The sequence below is a fragment of the Furipterus horrens genome, unplaced genomic scaffold (genome assembly GCF_987537825.1).
Source record: "Furipterus horrens unplaced genomic scaffold, mFurHor1.1.pri manual_scaffold_6, whole genome shotgun sequence".
Taxonomy (NCBI): Eukaryota; Metazoa; Chordata; class Mammalia; order Chiroptera; family Furipteridae; genus Furipterus; species Furipterus horrens.
Genome location: NW_028327176.1, coordinates 142,630,147 through 142,654,880, shown reverse-complemented (window position 1 = coordinate 142,654,880; position 24,734 = coordinate 142,630,147). Strand labels below are relative to the sequence as shown.

The following is a 24,734-nucleotide window of genomic DNA, read 5'->3' as shown; positions in this document are numbered from 1 at the left end:
ACTAGAGTACCCTGGGGACGCCAGTTTCCACTCTAGTGATGTCTGCGTTGGGAAGCGGAGGGGTGAGCACTTTCATCTTTATGAAGAAGCTTCCTTCGCTTTATTCTAGAGAAAGATTTAGGAGTTTTTCCATCCACAGTCCATATCTGCTTTCTACTCTCTCTCTTTTTAACCTTTTATGCGAACTCTGCATTAAATAAAACTTAATGCGGCAGAAAGAAAAAGAGAGAGAGAGAGAGGAAAGGGTCCGCCGTACGGAGCCATTTATGGATAACAAACAGGACATCTGTTTCACTTTTTCAAATCTGGGTTTGAAGTTCTTAATTTTAACCAGAGTCTCCAATCAAAGTTAAGAGTTCTGAGAGAGTGATTTCCCCCTTGAACACAAAGGGGGTTTAAGTGACCAAGAGGATCTGACTTTAACCTCCATAAAGCAAAGGAACCTGAGCTGATGCTGCAAGTCTTGGCCGGCACCCAGGCCCCCTGAGCTGTATGACAGAATCACTGGGTGAGGAGCCCGCCTTGCCATGCGACCTGCGGTGCAGCCGGCTATGCAGCCTCGGCAGCTGCGTTTGAGCCTTATTCTTTCTAGAAACAATAATCGTGTGGCCCTGCAGGCTGATCACGTGGCCTGGTGTGTGGCTGGAGAAGAAAGCACATTCTGTATAATGTTTGTGAAAATCGAAAGGTTGAAGCCTTTATGAAGAACCCTTTTGTGTGAGCAGTTGCCCTTGCATTTTTTTTCTTTTTGTGGAGGTTGTGATTTTAGGGGATCTCAGGACTTATTTACTTTGGAAGAGTTGACACACCAGGCACTTAGTAGAAATGCTAGTTTGACATTAGGAAGTTGGTTAAGGGGTGCTTTTAGGAGTCAAGACTAACAATAGGTGATGAGGACTGGATTCATTCCACATTCCTTTAAGTTGACAAATTAAAAATGTAGTAGTTGGAAATATTATGCTAGGCAATAACACCATTTACTTTTGTTATCCTTAATAAGAAAATTTAATCCAATAGACTTGGAAAAGGAACTTAGTTTAGATGAAAATGCAGTACTCAAGAAAATGGCTGATTACTAAGAAGGATCATTTTATTTTATTTTATTTTTTTGTTGTAGTGAAGTGCTAAAATAAACACTATTAGGTTTTCGTGATAGCATGAAGGCTATGTACTTTAATACAGAGCAGAAAACATAGCAATATTTTGGGTATCATTAAACAAAATCATCTATTTTATGAATGCAACTTTTCATATTATTAAAATAAACTCAAGAGAAAATGGCAAATCATAATTCATAAAATAATCCACTCTATGAAGTATAAGTATTAAAGAGTGAAAAATTATGTCTGCTTACCATGGAAAGGAAATTGGCATTCTTTAAGAAGGTGCTTTGTATGTCTGAGACATCACAAGCATTATACATACACTCTGTTCTCTGGTGGGTGCCTGTGGTTAGTAATCATTTTTTATCAAACAGCAGGGTATGTAGTCACACAGACCCATATAAATGATCAGAATGCAAGTTAGACCTCCCAGTGGGTAAACTTAATTTATGTTTGGAGTCATTTTGAAATATTCTGTTTTGTTTTCCAGTGCATAAGTGTATTTTCTTTCTTCTGTTGACTCTGTCATTCTTCACTTTACACACTTCTTCAGAGCTACAGGATTAGGCTACCAACTTTACATCAGATTTAAAAGATGTAATGAGGGTAAATGATTTACAGAAGGAAAAATAGTATGGCACACACTTTTCTGAATGTTTTATGCCTCCAAATGAAAATAGAAATAAACACAAGCGCACAAAATGAAAAGCTGAAATTGATTACCCTTTTATGAGTCTCAGCTCAAAATCTTTGTATAAGAATTCTTAGGACAATTTTTATAGCTATAAATGTGGAATCTGCCTTAAACAAAATGTCATCAAGTGGCTCTCTGTGTGTTGACAGGATTTTCATAATGAACAGGTTGTAGTTTGTTTGATGTGTATATCACACATCTGGCTGGAAGTTACTAATTTACATTGTCCTAGCAAATTAAATAGATGACTATTGATTCTCTATGGTAGCAGTGAACTACAACGTACATTTGTTTTCAGGACTAGTTCTCTATGAAGCTTAAGAATGATAAGTGAATTCTTTCCAAATATACTACCTCATGCAATGTACTTAAAGAACCACACCCCCCCGCCCCCCAAATAATTTCACAGGCCAGATGTTTTCCAAATTCAGACATTTTAATAGCATACATTTTGAAAGGATTTTCATGTCACGAAAGTAGAACTTTACATAAGCATTTGTCAAATGAAGGTGTAACATTTGGTGGAAGCTTCATTCATAAGAAGCTCATTTTTTAAATTCCTGATGGTACCTTTATTGTTGAAGTTAAAATATACCTAGAAAAAATTAGTCATCATTATCTAACAAAAGGAATAACAAATAGAAATATTTAGTACCTTTTTAAGTTAGCAGCTACAACAGCGCATATAGGAATTTTAGAGGTTGGTGGTGTCTGCCCTGTTGCTTTACTGGCTTTGTATGGCCACCATACAGAAGTTTGGTGTTCTGAAATTCTGGAGAAGAGAGCAATAAAACCCTATGATTACATAAAAAAATTTTTTATTAGATTTTCTCTGTCCTTTAAGTTCCCTGAGGCTTCTATAGCTCTTCATTAAAACTTAGCCCTCCACCCCCCAAAACTACTTACCCCCCAAAAACCCATTAAACACCCCCCCAAAAAACTGGCTAGTTCATGATCTTCTATAAGATAATCATGCTGTGTTAGCTTTATGTGCCACAGTTAAAAAGATCTCTCACAAACTTTGGTGCTCACAGGCTTTGAAATAAGTGCTAAGTATGATAGGCCCTACTCCCTAATTATTTTCAAGAAGATAAGGTGATGGAGCTAGTGTCCAGTAACAGAGAATGTTGGGGAAAGTCCAGAAAAATATGGAGAGGAAAGCATACTGTGTAAAACCTAAGTAGTTTTCTTGAGTTCCTATTTCCTTGAGTTTGTTCTCTTAGTAGTATTACTTATTAATTGCCTGGAGAGAAATCATTAGTTATTAGTGTGAAGAAAATAAAAAGTGTGGAAAATCCAACAAACTACAAAAAAGAATTTATAGAAAAACAAAAAGCCTTGATTCTTTTTGTGTTTTTAAACTTATATGTTTTAAAAATAAAACTTCAAAAAAATCTACTTTTAAGGATAAACCAATGAGGTATAAAAATTCTATCTTAAAATATTTTAAAACAAATTTTTGAAACATGCAAAAAGTTAAAAGAATGTATAAGGATTATTATTATTATTTTATTTTGTTAGTCTTTTTAAAATATTTATTCATTCATTCATTTGTTTGTTTTTAGAGAGGAGGAAGGAAAGGAGAAAGAGGAAAGAAACATTGATATGAGAAAGCAACATAGATCAGTTGCTTCTTGCACAGGACAATGCCCAACCAACTGAGCCACACCTGTCAGGGTTAATGATTAGTATTTTTAAAGATCAAAAAATTAAATCTGTTTTGGTGTAGTTTGCTAAGTCAAAAAGTTATTATCTATAGGTTATCTATAATATAAGCCATATTTGCTTTATGTATCAAATATTTTCTCTATAAGCATCTATTTGTATGTGCATCTTATTCTCTAAAGGGCCTACTTAAAAGGTTCAAAATGACTGCATGAATAAGATTGAAAAAATATACATGAAGGCTAGTTTATTGATGCCATTAAAAACAATTTGCCACTGAAATTCATTAAGTACTCACTGATGTATGACCTTAATTAGACTGATTGATAGACAATGTTTTGCGAAGAGTCTTCTGTAGTGGTAGTATGTGGTAAACGTTACTGTATTTTAAACTAGACTTCTGATGAGAATTATAAGCAAATACAATTCTGATATTTTGTCTGAAAAGCAAAAGAGAGAGAGAGAGAAGATTTAAAGAGTGATTTGGTAATTTTGGAATCAGGTTTAATATCTTCAATCATTTTTTTTATTGGTAAAGAAGATTATTCTGCCTGTTTATTTCCTCAGTTTAGGATGGAACACAATTATAGTAAAAAGCTCACATACAGTTTTAGGGTGATTCACTGATCACAGAGAAGGAAGTAATTTTCTGTGTTAAAATTTTTCTTTTAGTGTTGCAAAGAGCAGAATAGAGACAATTTACATTAGTGGTCTATATAGCATTTGTTCTCTTCTAAATAAGCCTTTTGAATTGGAAAATTAGAGCAAAGGCCAAAGGAAACATACTTCCTTCATGTAAAAGAAAAAACTAAAGTCTCTATATTGTAATCATTTCAGGTCCCATAATTTTTGTTCTTCTTTGTGCAAAACCATTGCAGTTATCACAGTTAAAAGGGTTTTTAAGTATTAAAATATTCTGTGAAAATAAAACCTTATGTATCCTTACCATAAAGCAGCAAACATTAAAATATGCTCATATTAGTTTGCTTTTTCAAGTATAATAGTGATGTCTTAATTTGGGCATTAAATTTTTTTTAATTGAAGATCCAGTGATGTTATTGTTATTACTACTAGGATGTTTTAGAAAATTATTTTTTAAAAATCTTGACCAATAATATGTATAATTACAGAAATAGATTTTATTGTCCTGCTTAGCAAAACTATTTTTTATATTATAAACAATGAAGCACCTTTTGACTTAGCAAGCTACAGAAAAATAGAAAATAATTTACTCCAGTGCCTTGAATCTATGGAGCACATGTTGCATAGATTTAATTTTTTGATCATTAAAAATAATAATCATACACTAATTTATGCCCATAAATTAGATTTAATCCTTAATTGTGTTTGATCTTTATTATAATAATATTGAACATCAATGTTGCAGTTGTCCTCTCCAAATGATCTTTAAAACAAATTTCTTTTTATCATCACCTGAGGACATGCTTATTGATTTTAAAGAGAGGGAGAGAACTATTGATATGAGAAACACCAACTGGCTGCCTTTCATAGGCTCCCTGACTGAGGATTGAACCTGCAACCCAGGAATGTGCCCTGACCAGGAATGAAACCTGTGACCTTTCAGTCTATGGGATGATGCTCCATCAAGTGAGTCACACCACCAACTAGGGATCAAATGATCTTTTATGTAACTGAATTATTATAGAAACAAATTGAAAACACATTTGTATTAGTAGTAACTTATAAGATATAACAACTAAAACTATTAATAGTAATTAATAGTAAGTTACAACTACCAAACTCTTTATTAAAAGAAAGAGCTGGGAGATTTAGTCTATTTTACAGTACATGATACTAGTACTCATTTAAATAATCTTATCCTCATACACCATACACTTTCACTTATATTTAATTTTTTAATCAAATAATCTGTATGTAGTTTTGAATTCATTATTTATACTCAAAATTTGTACTTTTTTTTTTTTTTTTACAAATGCCAAATTTCTTTCATAGTATGGTTACATTTGTTACTTGTTTTACTGCTTCAACAGCTCTGTAGGGTGGTTTGGTCAGCGATCACATTCCCCATTTCCTACATGAGGAAATTAAGGTTATATATACCTAGTAATTCATGAAACAAGGACTAAAGCCTAGGATGTCAACTCCTACTGTATTGTGAGGTTCTCTGTGGGTAGATTAGAGATGGACATAGGGGAGAAATGTCTGGGAGAGGGAGATGGATTAAATGACTAAGGCCTGTAGGGTTCAGCCCACCCAACTTCTGGATAGGTTTTCATTTGATCCCATAATGGAAGATCAAAAAGCTGCCTCTGATGCTGCTTCACAAGTATATACAGATATTGACAATATAGTGATTTATATTTAGCTAAGCAATATTACAATATAGTGGTTTAAATTTAGCTAAGCAATCTTCTCAATGATATTCAATTAAGAATAAATCTTTAAAAAGAAATCCTTTCTTCCCTTATGTCTCACTAAGGACATTTTCATTTTGTAAGAAAAATAAATTAGGCCTACAGACATCGTAGTTTTTCACTGAATTGCTTGCCTTTATATTACACAGATACATTATTGCTAATTATTTCATTTTTCTTTTTTTTTTTTTTGCAACCAGGTTTAATACTTTATGCTGTTTTTAAACAAAAGTGTTAAAACCAATGTCAGTAGATTGGCAAACCATGTCATCCTTTTTGTCAGATGAGGCACAAATTACCTCCTGTGGCAGTGGATTATTTCCTAGATGATGTGTGTGTCTCTTGGGGGTGGGGTGGGGATGCAGAATTGGTCCCGTTCTGCTTTTGATGGAGAATGGCAGGAAAGGTTGTCCCCTGGGGACTCTCTTCAGGGCTTGGGAATGGAGAATTTCTCTACATGCTCTGGGCAGGTGTGTCATCCTTTGGCCCTTTGGCAAGGTTGCTGCTCAGCTGCTTTCCCCTCCCCAGGCCTCTCTGGCCTCCACTTCTTCCTTTACTGTTGCCCAGGAGGGCACTGACTCACAGGATTTTTCCTTTAGTTCCTGGGTGGAGCCCATGTGGTGTGTGCTAAATGACCAGACCCATCACTCATCTCTGGCTTTCTAGCACAGCTGTTGGGAGGGAAAGACTTCTGATTTTTGAGTCACATCATGGAAAATCATGGATCATTATCTTATTTGAAGGCAGAGATTCATGCATATTATTGTGCCTGGATGGACAAATTCCAATGTGGCTTTCCTTGAACTCCAGAAAAGCGTGTTTTTGTCTTCTGATTTAGTCTATTCACGTTGCAAACACTCTTATGTTTGGTACCAGGGGTGTGTGTGTGTGTGTGCATGTGTTGGATTATGTGTATCTTGATAATTGAGTAAAAGGCTGCTATTTCTTTCTTTTTATCCAGTGCTTTCTTCTCTGTTCCCTGTTCTCATTGGCTTGTGACATTTTTCCAGATGAGGAGGTGGTGAAAGAAAATTTATTTGGGTTGAAGTGCTGGTGTCCGTGCTTAAGCCAAAAGGATTGGTTGCAGAAAGGATTGGTTAGAGTTTAGGTGAAACCTGTAAATACCTGAGTGCTTATCAGTGGAGGAATTTAACATTCTGTGTAGTCTGAAGGAGTAACTTCTCACTACTTCCTTTCCCCCACCTCAGCCATTCCAAGGTCCAGGGAGCTGCCAGGGGAGAGAGGTGGTCCATGGTGATGGCAGGGCTGAGAGAAATGAGGAGGAAACTTACTTTTGTGGGGCATTGACAATGTTTAGGGTATGGCTGCATCTGGGCCGTCTGTTTACCATCTGTGACTTTTACTCTGGGAAGTTATATTGCTGTAGGATCAAGATTTTGTTTTTATAAAGCCTCAGAGGATCATGCAAAGAAACCTGGAAGGATAAGGCATGGGCTTTGGTGTCAGGTGGATCTGTATCGGTTTGCATATGCTTTACTGCTGTGAGACTTTGAGCACAGCTCAACTCTTTGACCCTTTGTTTTCCCATCTGTGAAATGGGTACAACTGTGCCCAATTTTTGAGGATTGAGGTAGATTAAATGAGATAATGTATATATAACACAGTACCCGGCAGAAAGCAAGTGCTCAAGGAATCTTAACTATTTAGCGCTTGCCAATTATGGAATGTCAACTGAAATACTTTGGAAGGGGATACATAATTATCTCTTTTACTTGAATTTCTAAATCCGCAAATCCACAAATTTACAAGGTTATTTTCTCCCTCCTCCTCAGCCCTTCAACACACACACCTACAAGCATTGTGCTTTTTGCGTGTGGTGGTTTCTACACTTGGGTTAAGTTCACCCTGTTTATTCACTTCTGTCATTGTATACTTTAAAAGGAGCTAAGGTTTCTGCTGGGAGGGAGGTAAGTCAGCCTTTACCAAATGCCTCATTTATGCCAAACAAGACAGAAATCTTTTACCTGGTGGAATGGTGTTTTACAGGAGAAAAGAAGGTTCTAAGAGACTAACTTCTGTCAAATTTCTAAGGTTAATTTAGTTCGAATCAGTGTTTTGTCAACTTTACCAATGTCAGTAATTATAATATAAAGTAAATAAAATATGCAACACTAGTGTTTAAAAAACATTTTTTTATCCTTACCTGATGACATTCATTCATTGCTTGTAGACCAAGGCGGGGTGGAGAGACAGAAATGGGGGGAGGGGCGGGAGAGAAACATGGATCAGTTGCCTTCTTATACACACCTCCAACCGGTAATTGAACCCACAACCTGGGCATGTGACTTGACGGGGAATCGAACCTGCAACCTTTTGGTCTACAGAGACGATTCTCCAACCAACTGAGCCGCAATGGCCACGGCACAACACTGGTATTTTTGGCGGTGTTCAGTAGTCTTGTGCATATTCCCTTGGTTCTTGGCACTGTATTTGACACAAAGTAACATTAAGTAAATGTGAATTATTAGGGTGGTTATTTCAATGAAACTAAATAAAATAATTTTTAACTTTCCAATAAACACAAAAATATTTAAGTCTTTGGACTGAAGGAGGGAATGTGTGAGCCTTAGGAAGGCAGACGGTTGGTTGCTCATGAATGAGACATCGAAGTGATTCTGCTACATCTGGAAAGGATTTTCAGAGCCTTCTTCAGTTGGTTAGGACTATTAGATCTTTTAGCATTCATAAATGGTATATTGAGCACCTATCATGTGTCAGGCCAAGCTCTGGGGATCAAAACAAATAAGGTAGTATCTGCAGAAAAAAGAAATAAACACAAGTATAAGCTGAATCTTTCCTTGATTTCCCTATAGGCTTGCTCAGGACTGAGAGTCCTTCCTGGAGGGGAGTGTTTCTACCCACAATTAGAAAAAAGAGGGTGTGAAGTGGCTCTGTACTGCCTGGGTCATCCCTGGGGAATAAACTTGCAGATGTGGTCAGACTCCCCTGCTGTTAGATGGTGGGGAGGGGGTGGAAGTAGTAGGAGGAGCTGGGCCCCTGCGTGTGTGTGTGTGTGTGTGTGTGTGTGCAAGCGTGTGCCCGCCTGCGTTAAGGGAGACCATGACTGGTAGCAGAGACCTGACTGCAGGCTAAAAAGTCCAACTTTAACTCTCACAAGGACGACATTGTCCCAGGCAGGTCCTGTGCATCTCATTACCTCAGCCAGAGAGAGCAGTTGTGCTTGAGTGATGGTGAGATGATATTTTTTTTCAGCTTTGCGATTTTTAAATATTTTTGGGTTTGACTTCTAGTGGGATTCTGAATCTCAGCAATTTTTTTTATTGTTGATGCTATTACAGATATTCTATACCCGCCCCCACCCCGACCCCTTACCCACCTCCACTCAGGCCCTGTGCCCTCTTCCCTGGCCTTCACCACACTATTGCCAGCAATTTTTTAAATTGATGAATCACTAGATTAAAAACTCTTGGTAGGTTTTTTTAAAAATGTTGCTAATTATTTTAAGCTTTTTAATTTTTATTTTTTAAACTTTTGCATTGCTGCTTTGCCCTGGAGAGACTGCAAAATGATTGTCAGCTCCAAGCTGAAGGAGGGATGGGAAGATACTCTGTTGCCATACTTAGGTTGAGGAGTAAAAATGACTCACCTTTGTGGGGCTACTACTTTGTGTCAGAGGCTCAGCAAGTTCAAGAGACTTAGCCAATACAGCACAGCTAATGAGTGGGCGTACCAACCCAGAAGCAGGACTTCCAGTGCTCAGATTCTCTTTAAGCTGGTAAGATTGTACTGGGGTGAACCATATGAAATCACCATTTCCTTATATTAGGAAAGTCCAATATAGGCAATTTCATATGATTCCACTGAATATTTAGGAAATAATGTGATATTTTGCAGAGATTTTTGCAAAGGTCTATAGATAGTTTACTCTTGTCCAATATGGGGTCTCCACAAGGTAACTCAGTTGCTTCACAGTTCAGGTGTATTCAGAGCCTAATCAGTGGGCATGTTAACATGCTCACCACAGGCCTGACCCTGTCTTCCCTTCACCAGTTTAACCATCAACAGTCATGACATTTTCACAAAGCAGCAATTGGTAAACACCACGCATAGAACATTATTTTGTTTAGAACATCTAATATTTTACCAGGATTCAAATGGGAGCTTCTGTCTTTAATAAAAGGATCTTTTCCCTTTGATTGATTGCTAGATGGCTAGAGCCTGTGAAAGGATCCCCCAACCCCCACCCCAGGGATTTCTTGTTCAAACAGTATTTGTTGTATCCACATTAGTAAAGCCATATTAATATGGGCTGCTGGCCAGATTGTGAAAATAGCCTCATTATATTGAACTGGATGTCATAATGGTACCCATTAAGTTGGGATTCTCTCTATGTTTGTACTTTTAGACTCAAGTCCCTTGCCACCTTTTACATCTCTCAGAGAATAGCAGAATTCTCTGGTAATGCAATCTGAGAATGTGCTGTCTCTCACCTCTTCCTACTAAAAATCATTACAAAAACAGAATCCTTGGTTCTGAGTATTTTCAGGGCTTTGTGGCTTGCTGTTGCTTTTCAATCATTCATTTTCTTCTCTGTGTTTGTGAGGACTGTAATGTGTCCTGGTTGCTGAAGGTAAGAACTCACAAGATTTACTTCCTTCAACACTCCCATTGATTGATATTGGTGTACACATATATAACAGGAAAAGAGCAGCTTTTTCTCAGAACTGACCAAATGCAACAGGAGGCTTTTCATTTAATTTTTATAAGCTGTTAATAGACTAACAGTGTTGGAAGTCACCTCTTTTCTGTTAGCTGTTGAAATCTTACTATAGTCCTGACAAAATGAAGTATTTGTTGTGCTGGATTTGGGTAATGGACCCCTGCAGGGTTACAGCTCAGGAATGCTGGAAGGCTGAAGCCCACCAGAAGGAGGGCAGAGTGGATGTCAGTTTTATTTCTCCAATTAGAGCAGTTAGAGAAATAGCAAAGTGCAGAGTAGCATTTTATTGTGAGGGCTAATTGAAAACCAGAGGAAAATATTTAGAGATGCTACATGGCATTTTACATTATAATCTCTTTTTTATTCGTGCCTTTTCTTTCTCAACTCAATAGGACTTTCATTATAAATAAATTTATATTAGAATCAGCTTAATTTCTGTTGCATAATTAAGAGCATGGTAAGGAATGCTGCAGAGTGTGTTTCTCCCTATGGCAAACAGGACGATTCTTGAATTGGCTCAGCAAATATTTCCCGAGTGCCTTCACTGTGCTAGGGCTATGTGTGAGCAAGATAGACATGATCCCTTCCATCACAGAGCATACATTTTAGTGGGAAAAAAATACAGATAGTACTTATAAACAAAAATATTATATAATGTTAAGGAATGAGAGGAAAAACAAAAGCAGCATGAAGAGATGGGGAGTGGTTAGGGAATGCTCCTCTGAAGGCTCCTGAAGGAAGGGAAGGAAGCAGCTATGTTGAGACCTGCAAGGAGAGCATTCCTGGAGGTAGGGAACAAGTGCAAAGGCCCTGAGGCAGAAACCAGCTTGAAAAGTTGATGAACAGAGGTCACTGTGGCTGAAGCAGAGAAAGGCAATGGGGGAATGGAAGGTGATGATGTTAGGTTAGACGAATCAGACCATGTTGAGTCTTGATGGCTTTGAGAAGCCACTGGAGAGTTCTGAGCAAAGCATGACTTGAGCTAATTTAAGCTATGAATAGATCGTTATGGCTGGTGTGAAGAATAGGATTTGGGGAGGGTGTAGGGTGTAGGAAGGGAGACTAGCTGGGAAGTGATTATTGCCTAGGTGGGAGAAGATAATGGCTTGAAAGAGGGAGGTAGTGAAAGTCAGATTGAGGATATGTTTTGAAGATGGACAGTGGGGTTTGCAGATGGATTAGATAGGAATTGTGAAAAAAAGTGAGGAGTCAGGACTAGCGCCTAGGTTTCTAACCTGAGCAACAGAGGCGAATGGTGAGAAGGACAGATTTGTGGGTAGGGGCAGGAATGCTTAGTCTGAGATGCCTGTCTATTCTCTGAGTGGACATTTTAGGTAGACAACTGAATCAGAGTGTCTGTGAAGTAGGGAGTTCTGAGCTGGAGATTGGGAATTTAAAGCCAGTAGAATGGATGAGATCATTAGAAAGTGGGTGTTAATAGAGAAGCAGCCTGGAGACCAGTGTTCAGTGATCCTCACTAGAACAGGAAGTGCCCAAAAGGAGGCTGAGAAGAATGAAAGTAGTTTGATGAAAGATATGCAGTGAGGTCAGGCGGTGGGGAAAGTGCAAATTTTGTCCTTGGAACATTTCCTCCCTTTTCAGTGGTTTTCCATGTTCTTTGTGCTGCCCTTTTGCTAACAGCTGCTCCAGTTCTCAAAGCATGGCCTCCTGATCAGCAGCATCAGTACCTCCAAGGCGGAGGGGTTGTTAAAAATGAACATGGTGGGCTCCACCCCAGACTTACAAATGAGAAGCTCTGAGGGGTAGAGAGCCCAGTGAGCTTTAGTAATACACTTCTCAGGTACTTCTGATGCATGCTAAAGTTTGAGAACTGCTGTAGGAAAAGAACTGCTCAAATGAATCAATGAAAGATAACAGACGAGGCTTACTATATTATTCCTTTTTGAGCCATCTGTCTAAAGCCAAGGAAATAAGTATCAAATAGTAGATTTTAAGCATCAGCCAGCAGACCATTATTGAGACATCTTCATGGGTGAGTCAAGAAACCTTCTTAAGTCCTATAAATCATAAAAGCAGGTAGCTGCCTGTTCTGTTTATGGTAATGAGTTATATTGGTAACTATATATTTTGTATAGAATTGTACAAGTTCTGACTTTAAATATAGAGACAATGAAAATTTTGGCATTTTAGTGGACGAGCCAAAATCTCTAGCAATAATTTAGAAGTTATTTTGGTTAAACACAGAATATCTACCAGGCAATTTTAAATAGCGTCTGAATTCTGAGGCACGTAATACTAATGGTAGAATACTTGTGGAATTGTGAATTTTTGTTCATAAAATACAACTCAGATTTATTTTAGCTGTTTAAATAATAGAGTTTAATGTATATTTAGTCAAGCATTATAGTAGTAAGGGCTTAAAGAGATTAGCAATAAATGAATCCAATTAAAGAACATCTGTGAGATTTGATATGTCATAGGTATGAATGAAGTGTTTGCATAACAACTGTAAAGAAACCATTAATGATTAACCATCTATAAGAGGTTTAATCAAGAATAAATGATATAGGACATGTTTTAAAATATTTAAGTTAAACAAATGAGGATTTGTACATTTAAGAACATAGCATCATACCATCATTTCTGATGCATCATTTCCCTAGGGAGTTCAAAGTCTGGGGGTCTGTTTTTCTATTATCTGCAGAAATGCCAGTACCTTTGTATAGTGCAGAACAGAGCAGAGCTTCAAACAGTGCCATGTGTGAGGTTTGGTCTTGTGGGGCCTCCCCATGCAAGGCCCTGTAGGGAACTTGGAGACCCTGTGGCTTTGAATCTGGGATCCAGATTTTCCAGTGTTTTAGGAAAGTTATTTCTTTCTGAGTACAGGTACCTTTTCTGTTCCTGGAGTTTGTGTGGGTTAAAAATTGGAGCTGTAGTTCTTTCACCCTCTCTGCCAGAGGACATTTTTAGGATTTAGGGATCAGCTTTGTAACTGTCAAAGAAGTAGGTTAGAAAGCTGCTCTTAATAGAGTAAAACTTCAACCTAATACAAGGTGATAGGTGGTGGGTTCCCCCATAATTTATCAATGTTAGGCACTGGAAGAATTTTAAAGGGAACATACATTTTAAAAAACATCAGCTTCATAAATGATAAGGAAGGAGAGAAAAAGCTGGACACTGGGGGGTGGGAAGTGGGAAAGAATGGGGAGAGATGGAAAGGAGGGGGCAGGATAATGTGTGCATTTTATGTTTTATTCATTGAAAAACTTAAAAAGTAAGCAAAACTTGTTTGAAATTAATATCACTTTTTCTTTCTTTTTATTTGCATCCCCCCCCTCCCCCCGCCACAATGGCTAAAATTAAGGGCTCTGATTGTGGGAGAAGAGATTCATAGTTTTTAATTTATGCCTTTGATAAAAGAGGCAGCACATATTGCATTTAATTTGTTCAGATCTAACCTTTAAACACAGCCTCTACCCGCCGCCCCCAATAAAAGAAGAAACAGGAAATCTATAACAGCAATAGAACTGGAACTTAGACCTGGAGGATTCACAAATATGCCTAAAACTTTAGTAGTTAAATATAGAATATATTCCCAAGCATTAAAAAATGAAGTTCCTCAGAAAAAGAAATGTGGCCTAGAAGCAGAGTTTACTCCATTTAAACAGTGACAATTGTTATCTACACTCACGTGAAACTAAACTGTTTTACAAAACTGCATGGAAAGAGTTTCTTTTTTACAATTATGTAATAATTTAAGTGATATTCTCCAAAGAAGGAAATATAAAGTCATACAGTCCACACAAAAGCCTTTAGATACAGATAATTCTGTATGTAAGGTGGGAGGGATGGAAAAGAGAGCAGAAAGCAAGCAAAATATATAGGCGCTGAGAGAGCATGTGGTCATTTGGACATTTAAAAATGATAAATGGTGATCCTGAGAACTAGAGCCTATGGGAAAGAAGTTTAACAGTGCTTTATCTTTTGCCATTTAATACTATTTACAAAGAATAAACCCTGTAAATATAAAGAAAAAAAAATGGGGAACCATTTCAATATGAAATGGGAGTACCTGAAATTTGTCTCATTTAGTGTTTTTTTTTTTTAAGGAAATAGTTTTTCTGATTATAACAGTAATACATGTTTATTCTAGAACAAATTAAGATAATGCAAAAAGTATAAATAAAAGATACAGAACAGCTTTAATCTATTTTCTAGATATGCACTGACATTTTATTTTTTTGCTTTTACTACATGTACATGAATATACAATGCATGTTACATATACGTGTGTATACTATATATGTTAATTTTAAAAGATAAATTTTTACTTTATTAATAGTATTTTTATATCATTAGAGTAACAAAATTTAATAACTGCGTAATACTATATCACATGGGTATACCATAATAAATGTTTATACTGGTTATTTACTTTTATTTATAAATGTTTGATTATTTACAGTGAATTGTAAGAAGTTATGCAGATAACACTATTATATATAGACTTTTGATGCTTATCTCTGATTATTTTCATAAGATATATTCCTAGAAGTGCAATTACTGGATTTAAGGCATGACCATTCTTAAGACTCTTGATAAATGTTTCCAGTATACCCCCTTACCAATTGTATATAAGAGTGCCCATTTATTTCAGCTTATTTTCACTGGGATTTATTGTAATTAAAAAAAAAAAAAAAAAAAAAAGAATCTGCCCTGGCTGGATGTTGCACTGAAACCCAAAAGGTTGTGGGTTCAATTTCTGGTCAGCACAGATGCTTAGATTGTGGGTTTGGTCCCTGGCCAGGGCATGTACAAAAGGCAACCAATCGATGTTTCCCTCTCACACAAACATTCCTCTTTCTCCCTTTCCCTCTCTCTCTTAAAAAAAAAAAAAAATCTTTGCCAATTTGAAAGGCAAAAACAACATCTGATAACTGCCTTAATACATACAGGTTATTACTAGTGAGGCTAATCCTTTAAAAATTGTTTCCCAGCAATCTGTGCATTGTTTACATACATCCTTTTCTGATTTTTCTATTGAGGATATATTTATTATCAATTTGTAGATGTCATTTTTCTGGGGGTTTAAAGTACAATATTATTCCTCCTCACTCCTTCAATACATTTGTAATAGTTTCAAGTGAATGGTTGAGGATTAAATTAATTTAGTATTTTAGTTTGCCTAAATATCACATATGCTGTGCCTGAATCATAACTTCATAAAAATTGAGTGCCTTTTATTAACATACATAACAAAGACAAGAACATATAATTTGTTTCTTTGATTTAGGACCTCACAGAATTTCAGAATAGTCACTGTTAATTGTATAGTGAGAATTAAAAAAAAAGAAATCTCACATAAATTTGCTTACTTAGCAGGTATCTCTTTCTTATTTATGCAGAAAGATTTGCCAGTTTTTTGAATTTTCAGTTATTTGGATTTGAGGTGAATAAGTTTATTGCAATGAGAATGATTTTGTTAATCACTTGCAAGTATCTGTTCTCTGTAAGGTACTGTGCTAGACAGCAAGTAGAGATTGTTATAAAAGATGGAATTCAGGAGGTTGTTGTCAAGATATGCCATTCGTCACACTGTGAGACAGACCTGGAAATGCCACATGCGTAGGAGAGTCGTTGAATGGTATGTAGGAGCTTAGGGGATGGAGCAGGGAGAAATCACTGTGGCCCATAGGGTTGAGGAAACAAATTCAGGTGCAGTGTGATAGCAAGTCTGGACTTAGCTATATTTCAGTGTCATGGGGTGATTCAAATGTATAACACAATCTCTGTTGTAAGGATAGTTAACTTTGCCACATCTTACTGACATATTACAGCTTTTGATTTACTTTTTGATTGTTATTGTTTGCCTATTGTTTGCACTGGTGTCTTGAAATCACAATGTGATAGTAGACTGTGTCTAAGCCATCCCTTACGTTGGTGTTGCCATCCACTCCATAGCATGTTGAATGAAACCTACAAAATGGAGGAAAAAGACATGTCTAGGCAGAGGCAACGTTTATGTAACACCAAAGACTTTGTTGAGAATTACTAAAACCAGCAGATCAAATGGAGAAAATCACAAGGAGCAAACACAAACCCACTTATTAGTATGACGCTATTACATTTCAAAGGGTCCCTTAGCCTAATTTCCCAGCAGACTGCCCTGGTCCTGGAGCCCCTCACAGCATGGAATCCTCCTCCTCATCACCTCTCTCTGCTGGGCTCCATGGGAGCTTGAAAATTAAGTATGAAGTAGGTCTCTCTGCTATGGAGGTTTACCCAGTGGCCAGGCAGGAACTCTGCCAGAATTTAAAGAAGGTCATGCACTTCGTGTAACAGTGACTCTAGAATCCAATTAAAAAGTTTAGTATTAAGACACAGTCATTCCTATTTAATCCGATCACGGTTTAATGCAATCTTCTGCTTACTTCATTCAGTGCCTTTGGAGCCAAATCAATTGTAGGTCTTTGTTTCCACGTTTTCCTCAGTAATTTGATCACCTTCAGCTGTTTAAAAAAATAGCTCATTTGGGAAATCTGGCAACATTTTTAAAGAGTTGCCACATAACTTAAAGTCAACAAAGAAGCTCCAGAATGGCCAGCTCCAAAACTGATGGGACAGGAAGCAAAACTCAATTGTCTAAAATAGGAGTAGAATAGGGTGTGGCAGATTGAAGAGGAAAATTCTCAACAAGAACTGTTACTCAATGTGAATTGATAAAATATTGTTACCTTTTCTCTGTACATTCATTCCAACTCACTTGAAGGTTGTGAATTTGTTAGTGCTGCTGTTGGCATCATGGAGGCATGTTTCCCAGTTGAAATGATAGAAATACTAATACAGTTCTCTGAAGCTGATAGTACTTTTTAGTGGTAAAGACACCTCTTATTTGCTTTGCAAGGGTGTTGCACGGAGCTTCCCACATAGCAAGGTGGCATTTACCTCGTGAGTGGGTATGGCACATTTCTTAAGGGAGGGCTAGAAGGCCAGTGATGTAAAAATGGCTCCTTTTATTTTATTGAAATTTGAGTAATTTCAAATATGTACATGACTATTATAAAGTTTAGAGTAGACTCAGATGGTTAATTCTGCAAACGGAATGATTTATGACTGTCCATAATGGAATAAGAGGATTACTTTGGTCTGTGCAAATATGGGTGAGATTGACAAGCTTCGTGTCTTAGCGATTGCAAATTACCCATTTCACACTGCTTTCAGAGCTGAGGTACCTGTGGATGTCTGCAGCTCTGACACAAGTCATTAAAGGGAGAAATAGAAAACAAATGTAAATTGGTATCAATAGCTGTTTTAAAAATATGCCAGAAGGTGTATGCTATAGTTCCTCTTTCAATATGCCAATCATGTTTGGGAGAACTGCATGAGAGATGGTTACCGATGGAGTCCCAAACAGCCAATGTGCCACTTTCAAGGAAGTTGCAGTAGTAGAGCAGGCCGTGTCCTTTCTTTACTAAAGTCAGCTAAGTCAGATTCTTCACCATACTCATTTTAGAGTCTGAGTTCTGTGTGCCCAAGTATTTTATTTTGTCTATCTCCATAGGAAAGCATTGCTATGCATACCCCTAACTTTGCTATGCTTCCAGCTAACTTTGAGGATGTGTGCGATACCCAAACATGCCTCACTGTGAGGAAGGGAGTAGGGTAGGGCCAGACTCTTCTTTGTGTCTGAGTTTGGAGGAGGGAAATGGAACTTGTAATGTGATTCCCATAAGCAGCTAGCCCTTTAATCTATACAAATGAAATACTCAATTTAATAGAATTCTAAAAATAAAACAAATGCTTTGTTCTTAGTGAATCCGCCATTCAGAGCTCCTCTTGGCAGCACATCAACTGTACTTCAAATGTCTTTAAGTGGGCTTTTCTTTTTTTAATTGTGCTTTTCATCTGAACACATCTTTTGAGCTTTTAGACTTTTGAACAGGCTGAATTCTTCTCCAAGTGTTGGGCCTGTGTTGCTCTAAAGTCCCTGTTTGCTGAGTTAGCAATAAATAACTTAATAAATGTTTTGACCATAGAGTTTAGAGGCCAAATACTAATACAGCAAATTAAAATGAGTTTGGGGTTGAAAAAATTAGTCTAAGGAGGCATTTGTAATGAAACAGATTACAATTGCTACCAAAGTGAAGCTATTGTTCTGAGGAAATTGCATGTGAAAAGTGCCACGGAATGTGGGAGTTAAGAAATATAACTATTTATTGAGGATTTACTATGCTCTAGGTACTGTGTTATGAGTTTTTCATATAGTGTTTCATCTAAACCTCACCATACCCCTATGAGTGCTAATGAGGAAATCGAGGTCTAAATGGGTTGTTACATATAGAAAGTGGCTCAAACCCTGATCTACTTGACTTCATGGTCTTCTCTAAAATATGGTGGATTCTTTTTTGTAGTTTTTGTTGTGCATCAAAACATTAAGCATTTTATTAATTTATCAAGAATATTTGCATAAATCATATTTATTAGAAGTTTCATATGAATATTTAGAATTTCAGATCATTTATTGGTTTTAAATTGTTATTTAAGCCTATTTAATTTGGAGCATTTCTGTCATTGGAAGCTATGTAAAAATTTGTAAAAACTTTTTCAATTAGTTGAGATGAATACTTGTGGAATCTGAAAGTGTGCAAGAGAAAAGTGAATTCTTGTTGACTCTCTGCTTGTGGTCCTGTGCTAAAATGTGACATTAAGAATGCGTGTACAAAATTATTTAGCCATATTTTCAGGGGTGCATGATTTTTGCTGTCAGTCTAGATCCTGTCAGGCAGGGACTGGATGGATGCTCTGCTGTCAAGTGGACAGGATCACATTTGACACAATGTTGATTGGAGACCTTCTGTCAGAGCCCAGCTTCATTTGCTTACTGTTACACACACATGTGATCTCTGGGCAAGTGGGGGAGGCGATTTGAAGCCATGAGGGTCTTTTGCCACAGAAAAAGGCTGTTGGGTTGCAAGTTATTAGTAGTTACTGGGTAAACATTCTTTCTTATTTGCATCTGTATTGTTTTCCTCTTCCATCTATGGGAAATATTGTGTAAATAGCATTGGAATACAGCAAAATAGTTCTTGATTCTGGTTCTTTAAGAACTTAAAATCCACTGGGAAGATAGCATGTAATCACTTGAAAAATAAGGTTAGAGGAGGAAAAAGGTAATTTCTGGTCCCCTCCATACTTTCCCCAGGAAGTGGCCCTGGTGCCTTCTTCATGAAGATAGTGACTTTATCTTCTGTCTCCACAGCCGCTAGAACAGAGCCCATACAGAAACACTCTTTAAACATGTATTGAAGGGATTAATGGGGTTAGCGGTCAGGAAGGGCTCCATGAGGGCAAATGGGATTTCAGATAGTTCTTTATAAAACAATTTTTGTAGGTATGCATTAGGGGAGAGAGAGAGTCAGGAAAGTATAAGGTCAGTTTGGGGAGAACTATTTTGGATGCAGTGAGGGGCTGATGAAGGACAATTTTGAAATGTTGTCAGAAAAATAGGTGGGCGCCACCTTTCCACATCTTGGAGGGCATGGAATTTCTGACCAGGGGTGCTCAGAGTCTGTGTTGTGTTATCCTCAGAAGTAGTTGATTAGAGCAGTAAAGCAGGCCAGGGATGTGATCAGACTTCCCATGCCTGAAAGACAAATTACATGCCCACCTTCAAATTTTTGTTGCTCATGTAGTAGTTTTTTGTTTTTGTTTTTACTTGCACTGAGTATATGGACTATTTGATATGAAGCCATTGCAATTTGCTGACATATATCACTAGACTATAGTTAGTGGCAGTGATATTATTGAACCTGTTTTAGCTGATTTCTATTCCTAGTTACTTGAGGGACTCCTTTCCTGAATTATACTTTTGCTTTTGCCTGATCTCTCTGTAGAAGAACAAATGGGAGGAAAGAAAAAAAGGTAAACGAATATTTGCTGATCCATCAAAATCTGCCAGTCACTTTTACGTATATAATGCTATTAATTTATTATATTTCATATACCTACCCTAATCCAAAGAGTAGTAAACTGCATACAATGGGTTTTTAAAATGGTGAACCCATTAGAGAAAAGGAAAAATAATATAAGGAAAGTAACAGAAGTCAGTGGAGTTTGTTGCACAAAATACCTGCCATGAGGACTTATTTGAGGTGGTTACAAATTGGACTCGGAACTTGGGGTTTTTTGACTTCCAGTGCAGAGAGCAAAACCTGATGAGTTATATGATTCACAGTGTTCATGAAATAAAAAAGAAATCAAATGCCCAGGAGCATCCCGGCTAGTTCTGGAACCTGAGAAAAAATTTTCCTATGAGTCCTCATAAAGAAGACTCGGAAACATTTTATTTTGGCTGCCCATGGAAAGGGTTGCTATCGTCTTATGAAAACCGCGGAGTCAGATGAGAGGCACTGCGGCCCAGAAGTGGACTGGAGTGTGAGTTGTGGGCAGGGCCAAGGATGTCATCTTCAGTCCCTAAGTACTTCAGGCAGTGGCTTTGCAATGAACTCTCTGAGATATAAACCTTATCCCCTTCCTATCAGTCTGCAGCTATGCTTGTTTATTTGTTTACCATCTTTTCCCAAATAGATTATAATCTGCACAAAGACAGAGGCTTTACATGTCTTAGTATCCTTTCATCACCACATAGCACAAAATCTGGTATGTGTTAGGAGCTTAATAAATATTTATTGAATGAAGGAAGGAATGCAAAGAACTGATGATAAAATGTACCCTAAGGTAACTGAATTACTTAGGGATATTTAACATATGAACCAGGTTACATTAGTTTGTTAGCTATAAGAATATATGGAATATTTATCAGAATTATTTATCTGGGAACAGCTGATAGAAGACATTTTTCTTGCCAATGATCAGATAACATCAGATGGCCAGTTGTTTGTTGAGTTCACCCCACACAGGAAATGTTTAGGGTAGGTTTTATAGATCATCTCACCAATGAGGACACAGAAGCTCAGAGAGGTTTAATTATGGTTTTTTCCTACTTATAAAAATAAGGAAAAAAATTTTTAATCAAGACTTTTTCATGAGCATAAAATGTAATTTGACTGTAGTATAGGTGACAGCTACATTCACACACATTAGTTAAATATTAAGCATTTCTAAAATAATCAGGGTGTTTGTGGAAACCAGTTATATGGCCACCTACTGCTTGCTTCCTTTTCAAATACATATCACTGTCATTCCCGGTGAGAGAATTTATGAGTTCTACTGTCTATGGGACTGATTAAGGGCTATGTCCTCCCACCCTGCAGGGACACGGAGTACAAAGGGCTACAACTCTCCCTGGATCAGATCTCAGCCTCCAAACCAACCTTCTCCTATGCCAGCAGCTCCACACCTACCATGCCTGACAACAGGAAGGGGGCCAAGTCCAGACTCTCCAGTTCAAAGTCAAAATCCAGGACTTCCCCATACCCTCAGGTACGTGCATTGCCATCTTGAAAATTTCTGTTTTTGAGACCTGGTTTCGTCTCATCATGGAGGAAGTATGAAAACTGCTTGAAATGAATCACCTGGTTTTAATTAATTTAAAACATAAAAATATGGAAGTCTTTCTAAAACTATTTTCTTTCTCCTGTTCTTTCTTTAAATTAACCATGCCAGTAAAAATTTGAAATGATCTTGTGGTTTACTGCTTTTATATAAAGGTTGTGAGAGTCTCAGTTTGCAGTCAGGACTATACTTTGTTATTTCAAGGAGATTGATCCAAAAAATTTTCCCCACAATGATTAACCAGAAAGGTGGAGCCAGTATGGCAAAATGTGGAAGACAAGAGCTTGATGTGGAAGAAGTGAATCTTAGGATAGGAACTGAAGTCAAAGACAATTAAAGAAGTGGAGGCAAAGGACCAAGGATGCATTTCATCAGGAGATTTGAGAACAGATGGGCATTTATGGGGAGAAGTGAAACAGAGAGGGCCTTCCAGATGGCAGGAGTGGCAGAAGAAGCAACTCTTCTCATCTTTGCAAGGTGGTGAGCCGATGAGACCCAGAGGAGGCCTTCCAGAAACCCTGAAAGGTACAAAGATGTGTCCAGATTCTTGGAAGGAAAAAACTGTTTTCTGATCAGTCACTGAAATATAGAAACTAGACTATGTCAGGCTGTGTTCACAACTCTGTCCTGGCCTGAAGGGAGTAGGACAGAACTGGGGCTTCCCCAGTCCCAGTATCCTGTGACCACTCACCTCCATCCTGCCCTTTAAGGATATTACATCAACCTGCCTGCAGTCTATTAGGGTAACTCATGACATGATTTCTGGGCTAGTATAAAACCAAACTGGATTTGGAGTCATTTCATCAAAGTGGTCTTTATCATTTATGTTTTTAATATATTTTTTAAATGTAAAAATGGCAATCTAGGGCATACAGAAATGATTATTTCCTTACTTATCAGAACATATTATTCTGTTGATTTCTGCAAGTGTATACTGTTTGAAGGAATGTCATCATGACCTAAAGGTCACTAAGAAGCTACTATTTGCTAGATTATTTTAATTGCTCAGTATAAGAAGATGGCCCCCAAGAGACTTATGTCACATGGTTTAAAGACTCCCATGAAAAACCAGCAGATGTTTGCAGTGGACACTTTCTGTTATGAGGACTGAACACTATTTATAAAGTGCATTTTAGTTAAAATCACTGTGGAGGGGGAATTTTTATTGAAAGTCTGAGAAGCTCTTCTTATTAGTATCTTGTACCTTAGGAAAAGTTTTACTATCTCTTTTAATACTTGAAAACATGGATCATATATTTTGGTAATTCTATATTTAAATATATAGGAGTGTAGGACACATAGCTAGAAGAATTTAAATTAGGAAGTACTAAGTTAAGAAGGAGTTTGCCCATTATACAGAAAGTAAGCCACAAAAACAGAATCTTCCCACTGAACTTCCAGAGCCTCACTGTCTGTGTTTTCTTTTATGCTCAGCTCTTAATATCTAAAAGTTTTATTAATTTACTCTAACAGTAGAGTACTCATTTTTAAAAATGTTTTAACTGCCAAAAATGTCTAGGTTGCTTCTTGTATGTGTGCGGGGAATGAATTAATTTGAAAGTTAAACATGTTCTATAGTTTAAAAAAAAGTAATACAGAATAGTGGAAAATCAAAAATCTTTCCTTTTATACCCTCATTTTTCCTCACCAAAATTGTGCTTTATTCTAGAAATGTTCTTTGAAGTATAAAAATCATGAACATGCACACACCTATGTCTACATAGGATTTCTCTTGACATCAGTGTGTTCATTTTTTGGCTAATACATATATAAATGTAGTCCTTAGAATTTTGGCCATATGTCTTATTTGAAATGACGCAGTCATGAAGTTTATTTAACATCTATGTATCTAGTAAAGGTTATTCTTTAATCGTGTTTACTTTAGATAATCATGGTGCTGGGTCAATCATTGACTACTCGAGTTCCCACTGTATGGGCTGCTAATAGACAGGGGAACAGGCATGTGTAGTGAATTGTCATGGGGAGAGCAGAGGATCCTCTGGGGACACACTACAAAAGCATGACATCCAGGCAAATGCATTTCTGTTCCTGCTGAAGGCAAACAACTTAATGCAATCATCTTGAATTCCAACTCCTCAGAAATTTTAAAGAAAAAAATAATTTAGCTTCTCAAAAGTCTTATTTGGTTCATATTATCTTTCTATTATTAAGGAATATTTAAGTTTTTATTTTCATGCATTATGTCTTTGACTCAGTAGATGCTAGCCGAGCACCTGCATCAGAAAGATGCTATGCTGGCCATTCTGGTGGTGAAGGAGGGCAGGGCTTGGGTGAAAGGTGCTGAAATATAAAGAAGTGACATGAGAAGTGTCCTTAAGACTTGTACTACAGTTAGAATAAGTTATCTATTTGAATACAGAGTGTATTGGAGATGGTGTGGACAAAGGGCTTTATGAGTGGTGTCAGCTACTGGGACCCTAGTCTCGATGGCTAGGGAAGGTGTGGTAGGTGATCTGGTTTTGAAGGTAGAATTCAGGTATATGGGAATAAAGGAAAGGAGGGGACACTTCAGGATGACCAAGATTAGGTTTGGAGGTGAAGTGAGGGAGGGTAGATCCCTGTGGATGTGGACTGAGGAGGGAAGGGGGCATGTTTGGAAGCATTGAATGGTGTTAAGTATCTGCTGGGCTGAAGAGTTTAGAGTCTGTTTTGTGGAGAACCAGGTAATGTTTTAAATA

General features: G+C 37.3%; 1 protein-coding gene across 1 annotated transcript in view; it reads left to right on the top strand.

Annotated features, from left to right (window-relative positions):
- Positions 1–24,734, top strand: part of SIM1 (SIM bHLH transcription factor 1) — a 66,788-nt gene that overhangs the window by 16,905 nt on the left and 25,149 nt on the right. The window contains exon 10 of the mRNA XM_090279703.1: positions 21,795–21,963. Coding sequence (XP_090135829.1) covers positions 21,795–21,963 — 169 coding nt within the window. The remainder of the gene's footprint in view (positions 1–21,794; positions 21,964–24,734) is intronic.